The sequence below is a fragment of the Leptopilina boulardi genome, unplaced genomic scaffold (genome assembly GCF_019393585.1).
Source record: "Leptopilina boulardi isolate dan_hultmark-lab unplaced genomic scaffold, ZJU_Lbou_2.1 LbouV2_325, whole genome shotgun sequence".
Classification (NCBI taxonomy): domain Eukaryota; kingdom Metazoa; phylum Arthropoda; class Insecta; order Hymenoptera; family Figitidae; genus Leptopilina; species Leptopilina boulardi.
The window spans coordinates 2160040-2182902 of NW_026137891.1; the positions used below are offsets into that span (position 1 = coordinate 2160040).

Here is a 22863-nt window from a genome sequence, read left to right on the forward strand (position 1 = left end):
TAAATATCTATATTATGTAAATAACAATTATTTATTGAAATTTACATTTAAAAAAATTATTAATGTACATAGTTTCGTTTCTGGTCTATAATATAGGATTTACTTTTTGTTTTGTTGCTTTTTTTTTTTTGGTCTCACAATGCAGTGCTGCTTTTAGTCATCTTTGGTAGGAGATGTACGGGCAACAACACCATATCTCAAATATATATATATATTGACAACGCAAGACCATTCATGTAAGCATGACTGTTCCCTGAGTTGATAAACAACCTTTTCAGTCTTTACCTTGCGTCTTCTTTGCTAAATTATAGCAATAAACACGCCAAAATCGAGTTTCAAATTTTTTTTTTTTAACAAAAGGCATATTTTTCAATTTTATATTTTCAATGCCCAATTAAACGATGAAAAACAATTAGGATCACATTTTATTCCACGAAGTACGTACAATTGTGTTTTTGATAATTTTTTTCCTAAATACACAATAAATACACAGTCTTAGAAGAAGAAAAAAAAAACTTTCAGAGATTTTTTTTTCTTTTTCTTTCATATAGAATACTATCACCAACAAAAATAGAAAAACAAAAATATTGTCTTGTAGTTGAATAAACTACTATTTTTCCCTCTCCCTTAAAAAGCATTGTAGGCAATTATTTTTCTTTTTGTGCACAATTAAAAATGTATTACTCATTTGGAACATTAAAAATATCTCCTTATTGATAGTAAAAAATTGGCTAGATTTCATTCATTGATTTTTTTTTATCACAATAAAAAATGGTAAGCTGGAGTAATACAATATTAGTATATATATATATATATAATATATAACGAATAAATTGATAATAACATCTCGAACATTTTCTTATATAAATATTAAAGATGAATATACATAGAATTCTGTACAATGTAATTTCTTATTTTTTTTTTTTTAATAATAATAATTTAATAATTATAATAATATACAAATATAATTTATTGAGATAGGAATGATGCAAACATTCGTGACTCGCACGAATTCCAAAGGCAACAGTTATTATTTTAATTTTTTTTTTTTTTTTTTTTTTATTATACGTCACTGAAAAAATGCATTATAGCAAACTAGATGAATCGCTGCATTAAGGCAGTAAAAAAATTTATTCAACTATTATTGTGGCAAGGCGTTTGGGCCGTTTTCCCGATTTTTGTTTACGATGAATATTCACTTCTTTTTTATTACAAAGTCGCACTACCTCTGGTGATGATTCAGCTGAACTATCAGATTCACTTTGTTCTAATTTACGTTTTCTTGATCTTGTCACAGGACCAGTTGATTTATTCATTTCATCACAAATCACATCCATATCACGTTTACGTCTTTTGACTTTTGGCTCATCACTATTTCTTGTTTCACGTCGATAATTTCCAGGTGAATTTGAATCGGATGACGATGATAGTGAACTGAGATATTCACTAACTTTTTCATCACGAAAATCGAATGCATTTGGTTGAGCGGGAGATGAAGATTTTGTTGTTGTTGTTGTTGTTGTTGTGGCACTTGGAGGTTGTAGATGCTGCTGATAGGAGATGGTGGAAGACCTTGATGTTGTCGATGCAGTCGAAGACACAGAGCTGGAAGTCGAGCGTTTATGTAATTTTCGACGTTGAGCGAGTTTAGCACCGTCGACTTCGCGTAAACGAAATCCTTCTTGTTTATCAATTGAGCTGCTATTTGACATTGGCTCCGAACTGGAAGCATCGAAACTGGAATTATTACCCGCCAGCCATGGATGAAAAACAAGTGCCGATGCTGATAATCTTTTACTTGGTTCTGTTGTCAAGAGGCCTTTCATTACTTGTTTGCCTAAAAAAATAATATTATTATTAATAAATTCAATTTAAATTCAGGTTTTTAAAGTAAAAAAAAAGTCGAAAAAATATTTACCAGTATCAGACACGTGATTGAGATCATCTCCATCGAAATTGATTTCACCAGATTTGATTCTCGATGCAAGATCCGAGGACGCCAATGGAAATGGCGGCTTACCAGATAAAATGGAATATAAAACGGCACCTAAACTCCAAAGATCACAGCTTTCATCGTAACCTTGTCTCGCAAGTACCTCAGGCGCAGCATAAGGAAGTGTAAAACAAGGCGTATGTAATGGTTCGCAACCACGTTTCAATTGTGCCAAACCAAAATCAACAATTTTAATCGACGCATCATCACCAGAATGGGCAAAAATTAAATTCTCAGGTTTTAAATCACGATGAACAACACCACGTGAATGTATAAATTTCACAGCCGATGCAAGTTGTCGTGCAATTTTACATGCTTGTTGTTCGGTGAATGGTCGTTTTCTTTTAAATAATTCACCGCCTGACAATAATTCCATGACTAGGTATGTATGTGCTCTATCTTGATGGACTTCAATTAATTTCACAATATTTGGATGACCTTGACATGTTCTCAATAAGGATGCCTCTTTTTCTGAATAAACACGTCGACTAACAATTTTCACTGCGTACTCTTGTTTTGTTTGTCGATGTCGACATTTTCGACATATTGAAAAACTACCATCACCCAATGCACCTTCACGTGGATCTAATTCATATGTTTTGAAAAAACTCGATTCTTCAAAACATGCAGCTAAAATATCAGACGGTGTTGGTAATTGATTCTCTATACTTTCTCTTGATGATGCTTCTTTAAAAATATCATTACTCATTACATTGTCACTAAATATTATCGAAGGCGCAACATACGAATAACCCTGAAACAAATAAACATTTTTACAATCTGTTTCTATTTTTCTAAAAAAGAAAAAAATGAGAATTTATACTTACTCGGAAAACTTTATCATAATTAGGTGGTACAACAGCGGGACTATCAGCAGCTACCATTTTTGTAAATTCATCGGAAAAATTACTTGTATCCAATTCATGTGTAATTCGAGGCACGAAAGGTGGAGTGATCGTTCGATTTTCTAAAGCTTCCCAACTAAATGGCAATGGCGCTTTCTTAAAGAAGGCATGTTCCTTAAGTTCTTTTGCATCTCTTGGTCCTCCGCCTAATCTTTGTCGTGGATCCTTTACCAAAAGTCTTGTAATAAAATTTCTAACCGTGGGATTCAAATGACTTGGAATTGGTGGTTCTGTTTTTAAAATTCGCCTCGAAATTTCCTGTTGAGTATTCTTTTCACCTTCGACCGTAAAGGGAGAGGCACCAGTTAGTAATTCATAAGTAAGAACGCCGACGCTCCACCAGTCAACAGCCTTTTTTTTAAAACAGAAAAGAAAAAAGAAATTTATTTTCAAAACTTTTTCCAAAATAATTTCAAAAATTATGTTGTATTTAATTTTTAAAACTTACAATATCGTGACCAGCGGAACCACCTCTCACAACTTCGGGTGCCATATATTCAATAGTACCACAAAATGAATAAGCTCTTGCATTACTATCTCTTTCATGAGGTAAAAATTCTTTGCTAAGTCCAAAATCCGTCAATACAATGTGACCCTCGTGGTCCAAAAGTATATTTTCTAATTTGATATCCCTGTAGATGATTCCCAACTGAAATTTAAAAATCATTTATTTCAAAATTTTTCTGACAAAATAAAAAAAAGTGATTTTTAATCAGTTTAGAATTTTATGTATACCTTGTGCAAATGTTCCAGTGCTAATATAATTTCTCCTATATAAATTCGTACTTCATCTTCGGCAAAATGTTCCCTTTGATAAAGATGCGTGAATAATTCACCACCACTGACATAATCTGTAAAACGAATTTTTTTTTTAATAAAAGAAATTAATATGATAATCCAGAGTTGCTACGATTTCTCTCGAACAAAATTCCATGAATTTTCCAGGACTTAATATATTTTTCTATGCTTCATAAAATGATAGATAAAAATAGAGATAAAAATAGTTATTAAATATACAAAATTCATTAAAGTATAGAAAAGTTTATTATTATATTAAAATATTTTTTAAAAATTAATTTTTTGAGTTCTCCACAAAATTTTTTCATACAAAATAAAATTCCCTGTCTTTTCCAGATTTTCCAGAAAGCGTAGCAATCCTGATATGTTACATTGATTTTATTTGTCTTTTGCATTGTATATTTTATTTTTTTATATTATTACCTAAAATAAGATGAAGTTTGGCGTCTGTTTGAAAGGCATAGTGAAGAGTAACTAAAAAGGGACTATCTCGAACAGCTTCCAAAACTTGTCTTTCAGTCTTTGTATGTTCCGTCGTCTTCTTTTTTTGGACGATAGATGCTTTTTTCAAAACTTTCATTGCATATAGACGTCCAGCGTCTGTACCAATTCGTTTTCTAACAAGAAATACTTTTCCATAGGCTGAAAATGAAAATTATTTGTTAATAAATTTTCCAATTAAAAAAAAAAAATTTCTCTTTTTAAAATTAAAAAAAGACAATTTTAAAATAGTTTCTTGAAAGATTTTGTTTTATTAACGATTAAAGACTTTCTAAATTTGATATGTTTCAATTTAATTATAAACTATATTACAATTCCCAATTTCGTAAACTTGGTCTATCACGCGTGTCTTGGAGAAAGAAGTCTTGCAATGTAAGAGCAAGTGAAAGTAGAAGCATACTGGACGTTTCTATTTCTTTTGTGAGTTTGTTCTGCTTCACACTAAATTCTTTTTACACTAAATTGACTTCAATTTAAACATATATATAACAAGGAAATAAGTTTTTTTTTACACAATTTAATCGGAGAAAACTGAAAAAAACTTTCTTTAAAAACTAAACTTGTTAACGATTACTATTTCGAGTATTTATCTTTTTTTTTTTTTTTTTTTTTTTACAAATAACATTGATGTATTTTTAAAAAGACATTATTATTGCCGACTTATCAGCAGATAAGATGACAGGAAAATAATCCAAAGTTATTCTTAACTTATTAAAATATTTATTACTCTTATTTTTTCATTAATTTATTTTTTTTTTAAATGTTCAAAAATATAAAAAGAATTCTATATATAAAAAAATTAATATAATTGCATAAAAACTAAAATGACTATTAAATATTTGTATGAGACATCCTTCTTAGAAGTAGAATAATATCGGTCCACATCCTTTGAGATAGTGAATATGAGTAATGAACTTTGAGCTTCAAAATAAACTTAAAATATTTACTAACTGCTGGACAGTCTTCTTGACATCTGCTGATAATGACAAGTCCAGTTTTTAAAATAACATTTCAATCAAGAAACTGTTTTAAAATCATCTTTAAAAACTTGCAGTGTAAATTATTTTCTCACCTCCTGTTCCTAGGACTTTAAGCAGATCAAAATGCGTCATATCGACTCTCTTTCCACTCTCTGCTAAGTTGACTGTAACAGAAAGAAAATTTTTTTTGTTAAAAATACAATATTTGAAATTGAAAAAAAATATTTTTATAATTCTAATTATTAAATTTTGAGAATTTTTATTTTATTTATTATTTAATTACAATAATAATTATTTATTTTTCTTGTTAAAAAAAATATTCAAAAAAACAGAAAACATTTGAAACTTCGAATCAGATGGCTCGTGAGAGTAAAGATTATTCTTTCCATCGAATATAAGGAAATTGAGGAAACAAGAAGAATAATAAGGATTTTGTTGAAATCCAAAAAATGTTGCACCTTAAATTGAAGGGCTCTCCTGTACACGTGGCCCCGGCCCTGACCGACAGTCAGAATCCGTGTCAAGGTACTATAGAAGCGGCCATGATCATGCCTGACGATATACACGTTTAAGTATAGAAATGGAGGTTTTGTATCTTGTCGTCTGACCTAGTTATTGTACTTTTCCGTCATATAAACATAAAAGAATGTCTTTGTAAATTGATTTGATTTTAAAGTTTGGTATTTAAAAAAAAAAAAAAAAAAAAAAAAAACAACAACCAGTGCGAAACTTATACGGTCGCCAGAAACATAGTCTCTCTCTCTCACACACACACTGGCCCCATGGCGAGAGCTCAAATCCACACCAACTCTCACGTGCTGCAATTGCATGACCCAGATTGTCAGCATTCACTCACTATTTCGTAACGGGACCGACTTTCTTTTGGTTACCTGACTCAGCTTCTGTGGTGCATTTTTATTCAAGTTAAATTCGAAAACCTTTTAAAAAGAATAAAAATTATCCTTTAAAAGGACAACCTTTTAAATTTCATGAAAAGTAGGTCCAATCCAAGATTGGAGAAGGTAATTTCTCATTTGTCTTATGTGAGAAATTTAAATCTCCAAAGTCCATTTAAAAAATTCTCAATCTCTCATTTTATTTTCAGTCACAAAAAAAAAAAAAGATCTTGAACAATAAAAATTTTAGAATCAAAGAGACATTTTATCAAACTGAAAAATTACCTTTTAGCATTTAGTTATCATGCAATTATTTTAATTTGGTTCTTAAAAAATAAAGGTGATTCGAAAACCTAAAAATACGTTCAGTCTTTAGTTAAATTTTTTTTTTTTTTTTTCTTTTTCTTTAAATAGCCAAACCTTTCGAAAACTGGTTTTTTAAATACCAAACAGTCGAAAAAATGCAATGTACTTTCAAATTTAAATTTTTGTTATAATTAGTCATTTATAAATTAATTTTATTAAAGAAATAAAATTTGTTTTTTCTAAATAGTTTCTTCTGATGTTGAAAAATTAAATGTAATCCTTTTTACAGTCATGTAGGTCACAAGCCAATAAGCTTAAAAAGAATTATCGAGTCTTTTGCTACTATACGCGGTCTAGACTTCCAACATATGAACTATAATTTAATTGACATTTTCAAAGAGAAGAAAAATATTTACAAAAAGAATTTACGTTTAGTTAGAAACCCCCCCTTCCCCCAGAATTCAAATATGGTATTTTGCCAACAAATATTTCGATAACATTGTCAGCGATATCTTTTCACGATTTAAGTCATGCATTTTTCAAAAAATAACGTTCCAAAAGAAATTACAAGAATATTTTCTTATCTTTTTTGTTTTTACATTTTTTTTTATCGTAAATATTATTTATATTTTTAACATCTGAATTATTTTTTTTGTAATAATTATTTTTAATTGGAGTTTCGAAAAAGTCATTTAATATTTTTGAATTATATTAGTTTTGTAATAGGAGAATCTGACTGGTTTTTTTTTTTAGTTATGCGATTAAAATCAATAATGAGAAAAGGGAAAGACATTTCGTAACATTGAGAAAAGGGGGTCCGGAGAATTCCCGGATCCTGATTTTTAAACCGTGAATGCCGTTACCAAGTACCGTACTAAATACCTTGCACATTCTATATACACCAGGTTTCTATACACGAAAGCGAACGTGAAGTACCGGTGCGCACGTTATTCGAAAAAATAAAAAAAATTTCAATATTACAATAACACAAAACAGGATATGACATTCACTTTCTATTCCAAAAAAGACTCCAAAAATCACAAAACAAAATAAATAAATTTCAATTCAAGAAATTACCTAAGGAACGGCAAAAGAAAAGTTCATTGCAAAGAAATGAACGGTACTATACAACTTTTTATTTTACTTATTTTCTACACCAAGATTAACATTCTATGACAATAGAAGATAATGAAGTTGATTTCTATTGTTTCGAATAATATAATTTTTTCTTGAAAATGTTTTTTATCACAAGACGAAAAATTCTCTGATTTATATGAAGGAAAAAAAAAAAAAAAGAGAACAAAAAGTAATTTTATAACTCGGTTTTAAATGAGTGAGTTACAAAATGTTACGTAAAATTTTCTAGAGAGGGGAAGAGAAAAAGGAGAGAAGACCTTTGTCTCTAACTATGCAACTATGAACAAGAATGTGTCTACTCCAAAATATATGATGATATTACGCAATAAGTATAAGCAACGAATATTATAATAAAACGAGTCTAACATCCACGATATTATTCCATATAACATCACGACAAATTCTTTTCATGAAATATCTCTCTTCTTATATATATATAGGGCTCTCGAATAGGGTCAAGTTATCAATTTAATCTAGGTCACAAATTTCCCAACTAAATTCCCCATAGAAAATACCCCTATTAAATAACCTAAATTCTCCACAAGCAATAATGAAAATAAAATTTCACAACGCTTAAAAAAATACCTCTTTAAATAATTCTTTTTCTCTACCAATTTCTTTGAATAAAAGAAATCAGAATCACGTAATGAGTATAAATTAAGAATGGAAACATCGATATAAAAAAAATTTTTTTTTTTTTTCAAGATTCACGGAAGATGCGAATAATGAATGACATAATATGTCGTATTGTTATTATAGATTGCATCACATTAGTGTCAAGAAAAAAAAAAGAAATATGACATCGAAAAAAAAACCTCCCAGGACTATGTTTTATGAAAGATCGCATTCTCCAAGTGTAAATACTATATTCAAAGTCATTTGTGTTTCTGTATCATTGCACAATATTTTCTTTTTGTAAACAAGTAAACGTCTTTGTTTTCATTTTTTTTTTTCTTTCTGTTGAAAAATCCTTAGTCCATGAAGAAAATTTCAACTTGATAATTATAAATTATGCTTTAAAAGATTATGGTTTTTGATGGTTTTACATCACAGTCACTGGGCCCAATTTCGTCACAAAAAAAAAAAGATATGTTGAAAATTTTCTGTTCATTACTATCAGAGTTGTAAGTAGGGCGTAAACTGCGCCGCCATGGTCATACGACTTAGTAGGTCGAGGAATTTTTGTAAAAATCTGGAAAAAAAATAGCAGTAAACTTCTTATTTTTGCATATATATTAAATAATAAACATTTATGAGTTTATAACAATTCAAATTAAAAAAAAAAAAAAAATTGTTGTGTCGAAAAGAAGAAAATATGAAAAATTTAAAAAATCGAACACAAAGAATTTATTAATTAAAAAGAAAAATTATCAGCATGTTAAAAATTACATTTTTTTTTTAACGATTATTAAGAAATGTAAACTTATTTCTAAATCAAGAAAGATCGCGTTACTGTGATTGTTTTCAATATTCCACGATAAACATTGCAACAGATATCACGTACAAAACTGACTTCAGCATTTCCTCCTGATGCGATTAAGTCGCGAATATGAACAAAAAGAAAAAAAAATTAATTTTAGTCTTTCAAATTTATTATAATAAAGAAATAAAAATTACTTGCTTTTTATTTATCTAAGGAAATTTTTTTTTTTTTATAAGTAATAAAAAAAACAAATATTTGCTTATACATTTTGACAGTAAAAAAATAATTTTATGATTAAAAAAAAAGGTGAGGAAGATAAAATAAAGTCATCGGCCTCTCACATTGAATATTTGCCCAATTGCATTTGCGAAACTCATTTGGTCGGAAATATCTTCATTGCAAACAAAGAAAAATGTTATTTTTGGAAAAAAAAAATGCAGATCACTTACAAGTCGCGTTCAATGGTCTTTTATTTAAAGAACTTTACAATAACAAAGAAAATCCTTTTGTCAGTAGAACATCAATTTTTAGATTAAAAAAAAAAAAGAGAGGAAAATAATTCAGATCTCAAATATAAAAATTGAAAATAAATTTTAGTTTTTATCAAGGGTAAACAAATTTTTTTTTTTCCGCGAAATGTTATTGAGATGAATAGCTGGTTTTTCCCACGCTTTTGATTCTAAGAGAAGCCATAACTGCGTAGAGAATATAATATATACTATACTGATTCGGACAAACAAATAGAACGTGTGATATTCGAAATTTTCTGTAAAATTAACAAATATAACAAATTTTTTATTTCAAAATCGAAAAAAATCGATGCTCTCATATAAATAAAGAATTTATAAATAAAAATGAGTTTACAATTTTAATGAATAAGCATCAATTTCAATAAATTCAAATATTATGAAGAAAATTGTATATATTTTAAGAAATGTCAAATGCACGTGTAAGAAAATCAAATACATGAATTTTCAGAACAATGATGTCTCTCTCAGGTAAAACAAGAATTTAGAATATATCTTTTTTCAATCATTATTTGATATTCAAAAGATAAATTGCCATTTTTCTCATTTCAGTAATCTTGATTATAATTAACTCCAATTGTTCAATATACGATTATGAAATAATGAATACATAACACTCTGTTATATATTCAATTACAAATAAAATTCAATAAAGGATGTTTGAAATCTATATATGATGTCAATTTATTACCACAAAAAAAAAATGTGTAACTCCAAAAGAACTATAAAAAAATGTTAACAAAATAATTTTCTACAAAAAAAGAATATTAACAAAATATTGGACAAAAAATTTAATTTGTATATTGTTTTTTATAATTAAATATTTTTAATTTAAAAAAAATAATTTTCATAAATTCAATTTTTTTCAATTTTTAGAGAAATGTATTTCTTATTAATTTTGAAAACTGTTGATTCTAAAGTTTTTCAAAAAAAAAAAAAAGAAAAGTGTATAAACCTGTTTTATTGCTTTAAAATTGTTTTCAAAGTTTCTTTTTATTTTTTTATTATCAATATCATTAGCGATTGTAACAAAACGCTTTTGTAGTATTATAATGATATTCTGACACGTGAAGACGCGTTCAGGTCAAATTTCGGTGAATACGAAGCACTTGTTACAATATTGATAATATATATATATATATAAAAAATGTAAAATAATTCTGTAGAATTTATTTTTATATTACACGATTTGTTAATAATTATTAAAAAAAAAAATACAAAATTGTAGACTTTAACTTTCCATCAAGTTTCATGATGAAAGTAGACATTAGTCGCTTAATTGTATGTCTTTACATAATCTTTAAAAATTTTTACAAAGATTTGATATTTTTTTTCAAAAAAAGTTTTTTCTTTTTTGAAAAACAAATATTTCAATTATTTTTTCTGTTTAAATAATTTATTTTCAATGATTACATTTTTATCAATTAATAATATTTTTTAAAAATTCTTTCAATAAAAATAAATTCCACGAAATATTTACACAAATCAAATGAATATTTATCGAATAAACAAATATATAAAACATATTTTTTATTGAGAAAAATATTGTTTGTTTGAAAAATCAATTTTGAAACAATTTTTTTTAGAATAAATTTTCATTTAATAAAATTTGTATTTAATAAACAAATTATCAACATGTTTTCTTGAATATATAAAAATTTTCTCCCCCTTTTGTTCATTAGTTTACTACATTTTCATCTGCATATTGAAATTTCCCAGAATATTGTATATATAGCAAAAGCCAGCGATTATCATTGAGAAGTTGCAAGTCAACGAGTCATTGGGGGGGCACCGTGTAAAATTCTAAAATCAAGAAATTAATTACTTTTACTCAAACTACATCACATATTTAACAATGTAACAGACTAAAAATCGACCCAAATCGAAAAGCAACGAATTTAGGTCGCTCGATAACGGATTTCATCGAGTGTAACGGTGGTATTATCCAACTACGTTTCCTTTCCTCTGGTAGTGTGTTACAATCGAGAAAAAAAAAATACTAAAAATAAAATAATAAAAAAAAAAATTAATAAATTTTTACCTACTTTTTGATTATTTATGAGAAAATTGAAAAAAAAATTCTATAGATAATCACAAATATAAAATTATAAATTAAATATTTCTATTTCTCAATAAAAATCTAATTTTTTGAATGCTCAAAAGTATTTTAAAGATTTAAAAAAAAAAGTGAGAGAGACGTGTATAAAGCCTTATGGCATTTTAAAAAGTATATATTTGCATCTCTGGTTTCAGACTGGTTTTTGTTACGGCCCTGAAAACACAGACTATACACCGACGAAAGTTCACTACACATATATACTGGTTAATGAGTGATAAATACACCAAGTTTCCCCTCCTTATTTTTCTCCCACTTTATTTCTCTCTCGTGGTTTTTCCTTCACGTGGCAAATAGCATATTGGATCATAATATAAATACATATATATATACATATTATTAAAATTAAAAAAAAACACGTTTTCAAAATCAATTTTACTTATGAAAAAGAATAAAAAGTTCATAAAAATTTTTTTTTTAAAAAAAGCAATAAGAAGTCAAGATAAGATATTCCCCCACTATTAACAACATCTGAGCAATTAATGCTAATCAAGTATTCACACATATAAACATATTCACGACAATGGGATGCTTAAATCTTTTCAAAAAAAAAAAATATAATTTTGTTGGGAATTATTTCAATTATTATAAAGAATATCTACTTAAAAATGGCAGCTGCTCTAAATGATTTATTTAAATTTTTCGTAAAACGTTTTTTTAATTGAGCGCTGACATTAACAATTCTAATTTAAATTATATAACTAACTTTTAAAAAAAGTCTTCTTCTTCTTCAAAAAAAAAAATTCGAAATAAAAAATTAAAATTTAATTTTTTACATCACAAAAATAAATAAATAAATTGCAAAAAAAAAAAGTTTCATTTCTTTGTTATTTTTAATGGCTTGAAATAAAAGTAGAGATTTCAGTTTAATATCAAAAGGCTTTAATGAGAAGATAATAGTAAATCTTATCGTGAAGGTGTTTCAAGAAGTATATACAATTCTGATTAATTCAAACTGCTAAAAGTCATTGGTTCATGTTTCATTCAACTGCCAAGTTCATTAACAAATCTAAAATTTCCTCAAGTATACTTGATACTTGAAAGTTGACAAGAAAAACTTTTTTTCACAATTTTTTCCAAGTAAAAATGTATAAAAATTACTTTCAAGAATTTATATATAAAAAAAAAACTTTATGCAGAATTTTATAATTATTTCAAAATAATTTTTCATTTCAATGAATTTTTTTTTATAAAGCGCATTTTGGAACAATTCCAAGTGCTACAAAATTTGTTTTATCATTCATTTTGTGGTTTGTTGTTCTATAAATGTCTGTGATTTTTGAGGTGAACTTGATATCTTTAAAAGAATCTTTTTATATAGTATATATTAACTTAATAATTTTTTTTCAAGGAAACACATGCAAAACATGTTTTTGCATATTTTTATCAAGTTGCGGTAATTTTTGTTTTGAGGTAAAGAGTCATTTCCTTTTTTTTTCTATACAAATATTTTTTTCTAAGTGTTTACTCGATAAATTTTATTTTATTGGGAAAAAGATAGATCGTAGTATATATCTTTGATTATTTGTTAATGTAAATATATAATCAATTCGTGAATGTGAATGACCGGCAAAAAATTGCTTCTATTTTAGTTACTTTATTTATATTGAAGAGAAAAGGCAAATTTATAAAATAAATATTTTAATATAATATTTAAATATTTAAAATATATTTAAAATACAATATTTAAATAATAAATACTTTGAATTCCGAATTTTAATTTGATATTCCATTAATATTTATAATAATTAATTTTGTAATATTAATTTTTATTAGGAGTTGATTCTTATATATATATTTTACTCAGAACATTTGTTTCCTTGACTAGAAATTTTATGATGATAAGGCACGTTATATCCGATTGAGAAATAATGTGACATTTAAACTTCCTAAGAAATTATGTTTCAGAAAGTCTTTTAAAAACATGAATTTACAATTACAATATTTTTTCTGATAAAAGTCAAATTAACAAAAAGAAAAAAAAAATTCATCCTCTATACATAAATTAAAATATAAAGCATTAATAATATATTTGATTTAACTTTTTTTTTTCCTGATTAAATAATTACTTTGTTTCTATATTTGTATTGTGTGATCTATATTTAACAGAAGCTCAAATTAATTATTGTTTTCAATATAATTATTATTTTAATATAATTAAAGAACATTAAATTTAGAATTTCAAATAAATTTTGGAAAAATGATGACAGTTAATGATAAATGTTATTTACATCGGTCAAGAGGTCTGCAAAAAGGATTACGTTAATGAGAATACAGCCATTTTTAAACTCGCGGCTTTTTGATCTCTTTAAAAATACACACGAGTTTTAGTTAATTACAAAATAAATTTTGTGTAATAATAATTTTTTTATTCCACCACACAAAACAATTTGTAAATTAAATTTTCTTTTCTAGTTATTAATTGATTTAATATTTTGAAATATATAATTAAAAAGTATCAATACAAATATATATAATTTCCTTTCTATTGTACGTGAATTATTTTATGTCAGACTCAAATTTAATTGATCATTTAATATCACAATACTAACAAGTGTAACTTTATATTAAATATCTCGAATAATATAGATTTATTCCTTGACTTTCCCTTGGAAAAGCGGTATTTATTATTTTTGTTCATTGGCGTTTCACCAACTCAAAGCACTTTTACTACATTTGTAAAGAAGCGTAATCAGAAAGGCAAGAGAAGACTTGGTTTGATTTAGGTCACCGTGTTACATCACAAGAATTCAAATTTAAGTATATATATATCCTTTTGAAAAAGCTTTCTTCGATATACTTGCAACACAATAAATGTCAATTTCAGATATTGGAAATCAAAAAAAAAAAAAATCAAAAAAAAAAAAATTTACCAATAAAGGTACAATTAATATATTTAATCATGAAATTAATACAACTTGTACAAATTAGTCTTTTAAGATAACAAACATTCTAGTAGGAACTAGAATCAGCTTATAGAGAATTAATTTGTTTGAAAATTAGCACTCTGACCTTCAATTTTAATTGGCGAAGTTATTATTCATTATGACTCGAGTATTTGCCATATTTTATTGTTTTTCATTTTTTTTTTTTATTGTTTTTTATAAAAAAAAAACATTTGCAATATTTAATTCTTCTTTATTTTCCCAATCTTTGAATAAATTCTATAATGTTTTTTTAATTTAAAAAAAATTTTTTAACATAAAAAAATATACATTATTTAGAACTAGTATAAAAATTAATGATTAAGACATTAATATTTTAAATGTCATAAAAAAATAGTCATTTAAATTTTATGGAGCTGTGCATTTCCTAAAATTCAGTGAATGAAAACTTTATCAAGGCCAAATTTCCATTTAGTCGAATTTTATAAACTGCAATTTTCATACCGCGAAATTGTTACTCAACAGTAATTCTATTTAATCCAAGTTTTTTTTTCTTTTTTATAGCAGATCTTCTGCGGATTCACCGAATTTCTATTTTTCAATCGCAATGAAAATTTTATCGAATTCTGCCAAATGAAAATTAATCTAAGAATAAAGTTCGAAGAAATGAAAATCTTATCAAATATTCATTTGATAAATATAGTAAATACAGGTAATAATTATATTAAAAATTCTTAAATATGTAAATATTTTATGAATTGAAAAATTAAAAATTCGTTTGCATTGTAAAATATTGTTACAGAAGTATTATAATATATTGTATGAACCTAAATTCACAGAAAGGTAAATATTCTATTTTCACAATGTTAAATGTTGGTTCTTCTCGGGTTTTTCATATAATGACCTAGGCTGGGATGAAATAATGTTTCAGGTATTCATAGTAAAACTTTCAACATGAAAGTCTATTTGGTTGAAAAACCATCTATTGTTCACATTTTAACTTATACAAGCCGAAATAGCTTGTCTAAAATGATAATTCATTTTCAATAGTTGTAGCAGAAAGGTAATAAAAACCCTTGTTTAGAATAAATAAATTTTCTCAAATTTTTCCTTAACACTTATGTAAAGTGTAAAATAAAAAAGATCTTTTGTTCCATGAAAATTAGTTTCTAAATTTGTACTTTTCCCTATAATACTAAAATGCCTCTTTTGCAATAATATAATTATTATCAACTTAGCTGTCTCGCAAGTAAAGAGCGAGAGAGAGAGAGAAAAAAAAATAATTATAGACGATTTAAAAACTCATTTTAGAAATACAAAGACTAATTATTACTTATAATGTTAAATTTCAAAGAATAATTTTGAAAAATTAAAACAAAATTATTTGTCGAAATTAGATATATAATAGAAAAAAAGAGCCTTTTGTGATAGATTGAAAATATCGATTTTCAAATTACTTGTCAAGCACTTAAGACACGTGTTCAGCTTTAAATTTAAATAGTCGTTTATTTTCAAGCGTAACTGGGGGGAAGTAAATTTAGATCCTGATTTGACCTATAAAAAACAAATAAGCCTTACTTTTAAATCACTTTAAAATCCATTAAAATATACTTTTAAAGAAGTTCAATTTTCTACATTATAACGAAAAAGTAGTAATGTCTTTAAAAATATTAAAATTAAAAAATAGATTTCTCAAATTTTACCAAAAAATTTTTTTCTTTTTTATAAAATTTCATCCTTTTTTTTTTAAGTACATTACTTTTTTTGTCAGTGACACGTGTGAATGTCGTTGCGTACAATTACATAATACGTTGATTATTACACAACGCTGTAACTATCAGGTTAAAAATAATTGTACTGACAGATGCACTAAGGTCAAATAAAAAAAAAAAAAAAAATTTACAAATAAATTTTACTCCAAATTTTTGTTAAAAAATTATTTTTTTAATTTATTTATTTAAATTATTTTTTAAAAATATAACTTTTTAAAATAGACAATTTTTTATAATTAAATTAAAATTAAATTAACGCCCATTAAAAAAATGAATTATAATTTCCAAATTTTGAATTTCAATTAAATTACATAGGAAATTGAGAAATTATGTATATATTTTATTACTGGTAAATTTAACATTCATATATATATAGTAAAACTTGTATGTTTATCAACAATTATCATAAATTATTATTGTTTCTAAACTTGAAAAGTTCAAGAGCTGCCAAGTTTTGTTACACGTGTATTAAATTCACTTTAAGCATTCACTCACAATCGCAACCATTTTCATCGATTTCAAATATACAACTATATAACAGTTTCTATATATATATAGGTCGATTGAATTGTCTCCAATAGTTTCAATACAATCGAACCCTGGACTTTGAATTTTGAAACGACGTCACTCCAAAAAAAAAATTTTATTTTTCAAGGAAACAAATCCAAAAATATAAAATTAGCCATCTCAAATACTGAATTTCGAAAATATCTCCAAAAACCTGTTTTTCAACAGAAGAGAATTTAGAAACAATAATCTAAACCAAAGATTTAGATTTTTAAAACAATAAAAAATCAAAGATGATAATCAACCTCGACATAACTGATTCTGACACGTGCAGACCTCATCTGACGGATTGCGAGACAAAAGGCGCAAGTTTCTGTGATGACTGTGCAAGGTAGAGAAAAAGAGAGAGAGAGAGAGAGGGAGCGAAAAAAAATGAAAGGGGAATACCTTTATTGCACTCGTGTTCCTCAACAACCGGATCCGGAGATGCGGGTGAATCTCGAACATCCAATTCGTTGATAGCTTTGGTAAGCCCGTAGGATTCAGAGCACCATTTCTTCTCCTCCCCAGTCGGATGTTCTTCAGAAGCGATTTCCACGTCGCTGCCATCCTCAAAATAGCCACTCTCGTGCTCCGGATTTTTCATTCTGGAGATAAGTTTCAAACACTCAATACACACACGCACACAAAAATCGAATCCTTCACAATGATTCGTCTTTTTATTGATCGTTAAGATCAAGTTCACCAAAGATCAAGATGACACTCGATGCATTTTTTTAAACAACAATTTCGACTTGAATTTTCCAATTCTCATAACTAAAAACTTCTTTCTCTTTTTTATTATTTTCTTGTCAGAACACAAAATGATGACGTTGATAATTAATTATGATCAACTATTGCGATCACTCGTCTTCTGTGACGCAATGCGGTCAATGGCTACGTTCTCACAAAATGATAAACAAAGTTTTTTTTCTTCTTCTTTTGATTCTTATAAGAAATCATTAAAAAAAAAAAACTTAAGGCAGTTCAATCCGGATATTTGGTAATTTTCTATTTCAATTTAGTAACAAATATTGATTTTTTTTTTAAAAAAATAGTCCAACATGAAAATAAAAGTCGATCAACAAGAAAAACATAAATTCAAAGTTTTAGCGAGAGTCGAGGAAAACGGGATCGTGTCTATCCTACTGACACATTTTCCACTATATAACGGACGGACCCTGTTACATGACCTTCGTATGTCTACTCCTCGAAGATCTAGAGATAGTTTACGTGAATTGCAAACGCCAGAAACACGTGCAAGGCCAAGGATCGATAATCCAAACCGGAACCAAATGCGTCGCAAAAAGTTCTCGATTTCGTAATTAAATAAAAAAAATAAATTAGCTTTCAAAATTAGACCACTTTTTTTTAATAAGGCTCCTTGTACGAAGATCTAATTCTTTCTACAAACTTCTCGCGAATAAGATTTTTTTTTTTGTTGACGAGAGAAAGAACGATATTTGATCGTATGTGTCCTCTTTCCGGCTGATTACAAAACTCGAACAGCCGGTGATTTCAAGAGTGTTACACAGTTCCTTTTTTTTCCAAAGAGTATGCGGGCGTGTTATATTTTTAACCCTGGGGGCAAAAAAAGAAAAAAAATTCCAAGCTATCGACGCTTTAACGACACTTTTTCTGGATCTCTCTTCAAAAATCACTGCACTTCGATCTACAATTACAATAATTGTAAATTATAATAATTATAGTCAACAAAATTTATTAATCCATAAACAAATCGAATAATTAATTCAACACCTTTAATAAATGATGAAAATGATCTATAGATCACACACACACACACACACGAGGGAAAGCGAAAGTCTTTTCGAGGATTTGGGTGGGAAATTACAAAAAAAAAAGAAAAAAATTTTACTTTCACTTGGGCAGATAAAATATCAACAGCTGACATGTATATATGCAAGAAGTAAAAGATCAAAGAGAGGCACTTTGGTTCTTGGTGGATTTTAAAATTCAACACACAAGAGTTACACAGTCTGTTGCGTACAACGTTCAGCTGCCGACTGACTTCAAACTTTAGTCCCACCACCACATAGAGTGAGAATACCCCCCACTTTGAAATGCGGCATGCTTTCAAACTCACCCTTCACGTTTAACAGCTGATTCGGGAAAACACGAAGGCATGACTTTTGGAGTGTAGTGATTTATCTAAGGTATTTAAAATATCGATATATAGGATATAAAAAAAAAAAAAAATCACTGTGTGAAGAAAACTCCTCATCTATAGAACATACCTTGACTAACTAAATGATAATCAATAACTAAATAATAGAAAAATAATGCAAAGACTACAAGCTTGAACTTGTGACCCATTCATTATCGTATTCAGATTTTTTTTTTTTATCTGATAAACAGATCTTAAAAATGCTTAAAATATTCAACATTATAATCAATAAGGGGGCAAAAGTTTTTTTTTTTACTGAAAAAAATATTTTTAATAGAATATTATTATTTTATTTTAAATATCATTTAGTATAACAAACTCTTTTAACAATGACTATAAATAAAACAAAAGAATGTTCAACTATAGTTCCTAGAGTTGGAATAGTACCAACAAATCTCTACATATTTGAATAAGTTCAACTATGATTTTAATTAAAAACAAAATATATTAAATTTAACTAAAAAAAAGAATTAAAAATCGAAATTTCAAATTTTAATTAAATATATTCGTTTCCGTGGTTAATATTTATAAACTTATTCATGTTTTTAGAATTAAAAGAAAATCTACTTTGAGTATTTTCTGAAATTGTATTTTTTATCTACAAAAAGTTCAGAGTCTCTATTAGTTAGAAAAAAACTAGGGTAAACCCTCGAATCTTATCGTCCAACTGGGAATTTCACTATTAGAAAATTTTGTTCGGAATTTTATACAAAAGTGTGTGAAGCAATTATCACATACAATTTTTTAAATTTACAATACATTTTTTGAAATTTAATACAAAATTTTTAATTTAAATTTCAAACACATTTTTTTTTAAATTTCAAACACTTTTCTTTAAATTTAATGTAAATTGTTTGAATAAAATTTCATACATTTTTGTTTGAAACTTCATATAACTTCATTCTAAGTAATTACTTAGAATACTTCAAAAAAAAATTTAATTTTAAAATTTAATTTTTTTATTATAAATAAAATATTTAATATTGTAAAAATAAAATTCTAATTAATAAACAAATTTCCTTGGTAAATATTCATAAATTTTATTCATAAAGGTTTAAAACTTCGTATTAGAATTCAAAAATAAAATCAACCAAGTCAGTGTAAAAATTTTGGGTATTTCCGGAAAATGTATTTTGTTAAAACTACTGAAAATTTATGACTTAAAATTCAGACCTGCGACACGAGAGCGTTAAGAGGAAGGGGACCACATTGAAATGACTATCGTATTGTGAATCTTAATCTTTTAGACTTGTGCCCGCAACGAGTGGGGATTTACCTGGTCATTTCAAGACCAATAACCTGATAATTGTGTTTAGTCTCAAAATTCATTTTTAATTATACAGTCACGTCTAGACTTCATAAAATTTTTTTTAAAATTGATTTACAATATAACACATTTTCAATATAATTTGTAACCAAAAATCATTTAGAAAGCTAATTTATATTACATTTAAGGGACAATATATTTTTTTTTGGAAAATATCGCCCTTTGTAACGAAAAAATATAGCTAATTGAATAATAATTAACATAGAAAATTTAACAAAAGAATCAATGCATACATATATATGTATAAACGTAAACATTAATTAAAGAAGGAATACAAAAACAATTCTGGTGACTCTTTGATCTCTCTCTTTCTCTCTCAATTTCAAAGATGAAATGATAATTGGTTTAGTAATGAGCAAAAACGAAATATATTTTCAACAAGGGGACGAAAAATCTATTAAGGTCATATTATGTTGAATTAAATATCATACTGTGTATGAACAAATCAAAATGATTTATAATTTCTAATGCAGCAAAAATTATTAACAATTTTAAGTAAAAAAAAATCAATTGCTAAAAATGTAATTTAATTTACAATTACTTGAACATTTTTTTTTTACATAATATGTAAATAAATTTTGATACATTAAAAATTATTTTTAAATTTAATGCGAATTTAATGTTTTTTTTTTATTTCTTTAGTTATATAATAAATATTGTGCCTTTTAATGGCTTATGTTATTTGTTTCAATTTAAAAAAATAATGTTTAGTTTCGTTTCTCTAATTCGTTTTAATGACTAGCGATTTAAAAACAAATTCAAACAAAGATTTTGAACAATGAATGTTTAATAATTCTTTAACGACTTCATATAATCATTTTTTAATCTATAATTGTGTATTGTATCTATGTATCTAATAAAACCTTAAATAAACGTTTAGTTGAGCAAACAAAAAAAAATTTTCATTCTTTACATTTAGATTTTTTTTTTTTCCTCAAATAATTATGATTTAAGGTCGTTTGGTATTTTCCAATGTCCCTATAAGCATTTTTTGAAGGATAAATTTCAACACATACCATAAGTGAGAACGTGGGTGACCGTGGTGTCCGTGCAGGTGGTGTTTGAAGAAGCCACAGAGAGTGGTGGTGGTGGAAGGGGCGGTTGCATAGCACTTTCCATCTGGAATCTTTTTTTGTCAAATTCGACACCTGCGAAGCCTCCAGATACCTTAGAATTCTCGTCAGGGGGTGAAATCCCATATGCGAGTACCTGGAATATGTGTATATAATTATTAAAAAGCAAAAATTATATAAGAATCAAATTTTCAAAATTTTATACAATAAACGTTCATAATTCTATGTAATTTTTTTTTTTTTTTCTTCAAAAGATTCTTCGAATTTTATTTTGCTTTAAAAAAATTATTTTTAAAACCCAAGAACAAAAAAAAATGAAAACAGAACTAATAGTGATAAATAAAAATTTCAATTTTTATTATTCAGCAAGCATAAAAAAAGTTTTTCTTCTTTAGAATCTAAACTTTTCAAAATAATTATAATTCAAGGTCGTTAGGTATTTTCTAACTAGAAAGTAAAAGGCACATATATTTTATCTCTAGGAAATGATAAGTTAAGAAATTATTTTCCTCTTTGAATATTTGAAATCTAAACAATACTAATCAAAAGACATTTCATTTTCTAAAATACATAAATCAATATTTAGCCAAGACTTATTTTCAGAAGGAAACAATTTTCATTTTATCAAACAAAAAAAAATTATATATGTCACTATTAGAAATTCTTGATTTTAATATTTTAGATTTCACCATATATTTTTCTTAAAAAATTTTATAGGTATATATTTAAATATAATATATAGTCAATCAACATTTTAAAACAGGTATGTTTTCAAGCATAGATGGCGCAATCTCTGCCTCTCTTTTTATATATGAAATGATCACCCTGTGACTCCAATACCTCCCACACTTATTTAAAGTCATAAAAATCGAAGATTCAATTGATTAATTTTAACAAATAAAATGAGTTCTTTATTCCAATGAAAATCATTAAAATAGATAACTAATTCATTGAAATTGTCATATTTTTTAATATGCGTAGCTCTCTATTTTATAATAAAAAAATATCCTCATGGTATCTCTCAGGTGTTTATCTTTTTAAAAATAACTAGACATTGACTATAGTAGATATAATTACTCACTTTTGTATAAATTCACTACTTTAACATTAAGCACGTGATTGAATCCTTTTGTTTTTATTAATTAAAAAAAAACAAGTAAAATTTTCTCCTTATAAACTTGCACACTGCACTCAATTTGACAGCTAAGATGTGCTCACATTTTAGTATATGTAGTACTGCCTTCTCTTAATGCGCAACCGGCAAGACAACATCTCTCAGGGCTGTAGCAAAAAAATCATAAAATTAGTTCTTTATTTAAAAAACAAAATAATGTTTCATTTTTTAAATTAGATTTTTTCTAATGATTTTAATTTTTTCCCCAACTTTTTTTTCTAATTTTTAAATTCGATTTAATATGATTTTTTTCAAATTCATCGAGAATTTCGAAAATTAGAATAAATTCTCGCGTGTTTTATCAATATTCATGAGAAAA

At 26.4% G+C, this 22863-nt stretch overlaps 2 protein-coding genes across 3 annotated transcripts in view; one reads left to right on the forward strand and one right to left on the reverse strand.

Annotated features, from left to right (window-relative positions):
- LOC127284505 (merozoite surface antigen 2-like) overlaps window positions 1–22863 on the forward strand; it is a 51321-nt gene that overhangs the window by 321 nt on the left and 28137 nt on the right. The gene's annotated exons all lie outside the window — the stretch shown is intronic.
- LOC127284503 (ribosomal protein S6 kinase alpha-5-like) lies at window positions 1028–22613 on the reverse strand. 2 transcript variants are annotated; one of them, XM_051309952.1, is made up of 9 exons: window positions 22452–22613; window positions 21314–21506; window positions 5270–5341; window positions 4120–4338; window positions 3634–3749; window positions 3347–3547; window positions 2821–3249; window positions 1919–2747; window positions 1028–1837 (listed from the first exon to the last, which is right to left on the reverse strand). In XM_051309952.1, the coding sequence occupies exons 2-9, from the start codon at window positions 21414–21416 to the stop codon at window positions 1131–1133; spliced, it is 2676 nt and encodes an 891-aa protein (XP_051165909.1). In that variant the 5' UTR covers window positions 21417–21506; window positions 22452–22613; the 3' UTR covers window positions 1028–1130. The 2 variants fall into 2 exon arrangements, with proteins under 2 accessions (XP_051165909.1, XP_051165908.1); XM_051309951.1 differs by lacking the exons at window positions 21314–21506; window positions 22452–22613 and adding an exon at window positions 17194–18830.

Coding starts and splice junctions, on each gene's coding strand:
- LOC127284503 (XM_051309951.1), bottom strand. CDS start 17,392: ATGAAAAATCCGGAGCACGAGAGTGGCTATTTTGAGGATGGCAGCGAC. Junction 5,342..17,193: donor GGAACACGAGTGCAATAAAG/GTATTCCCCTTT, acceptor TTTCTGTTACAG/TCAACTTAGCAGAGAGTGGA. Junction 4,339..5,269: donor TAAAGTCCTAGGAACAGGAG/GTGAGAAAATAA, acceptor TTTCATTTTCAG/CCTATGGAAAAGTATTTCTT.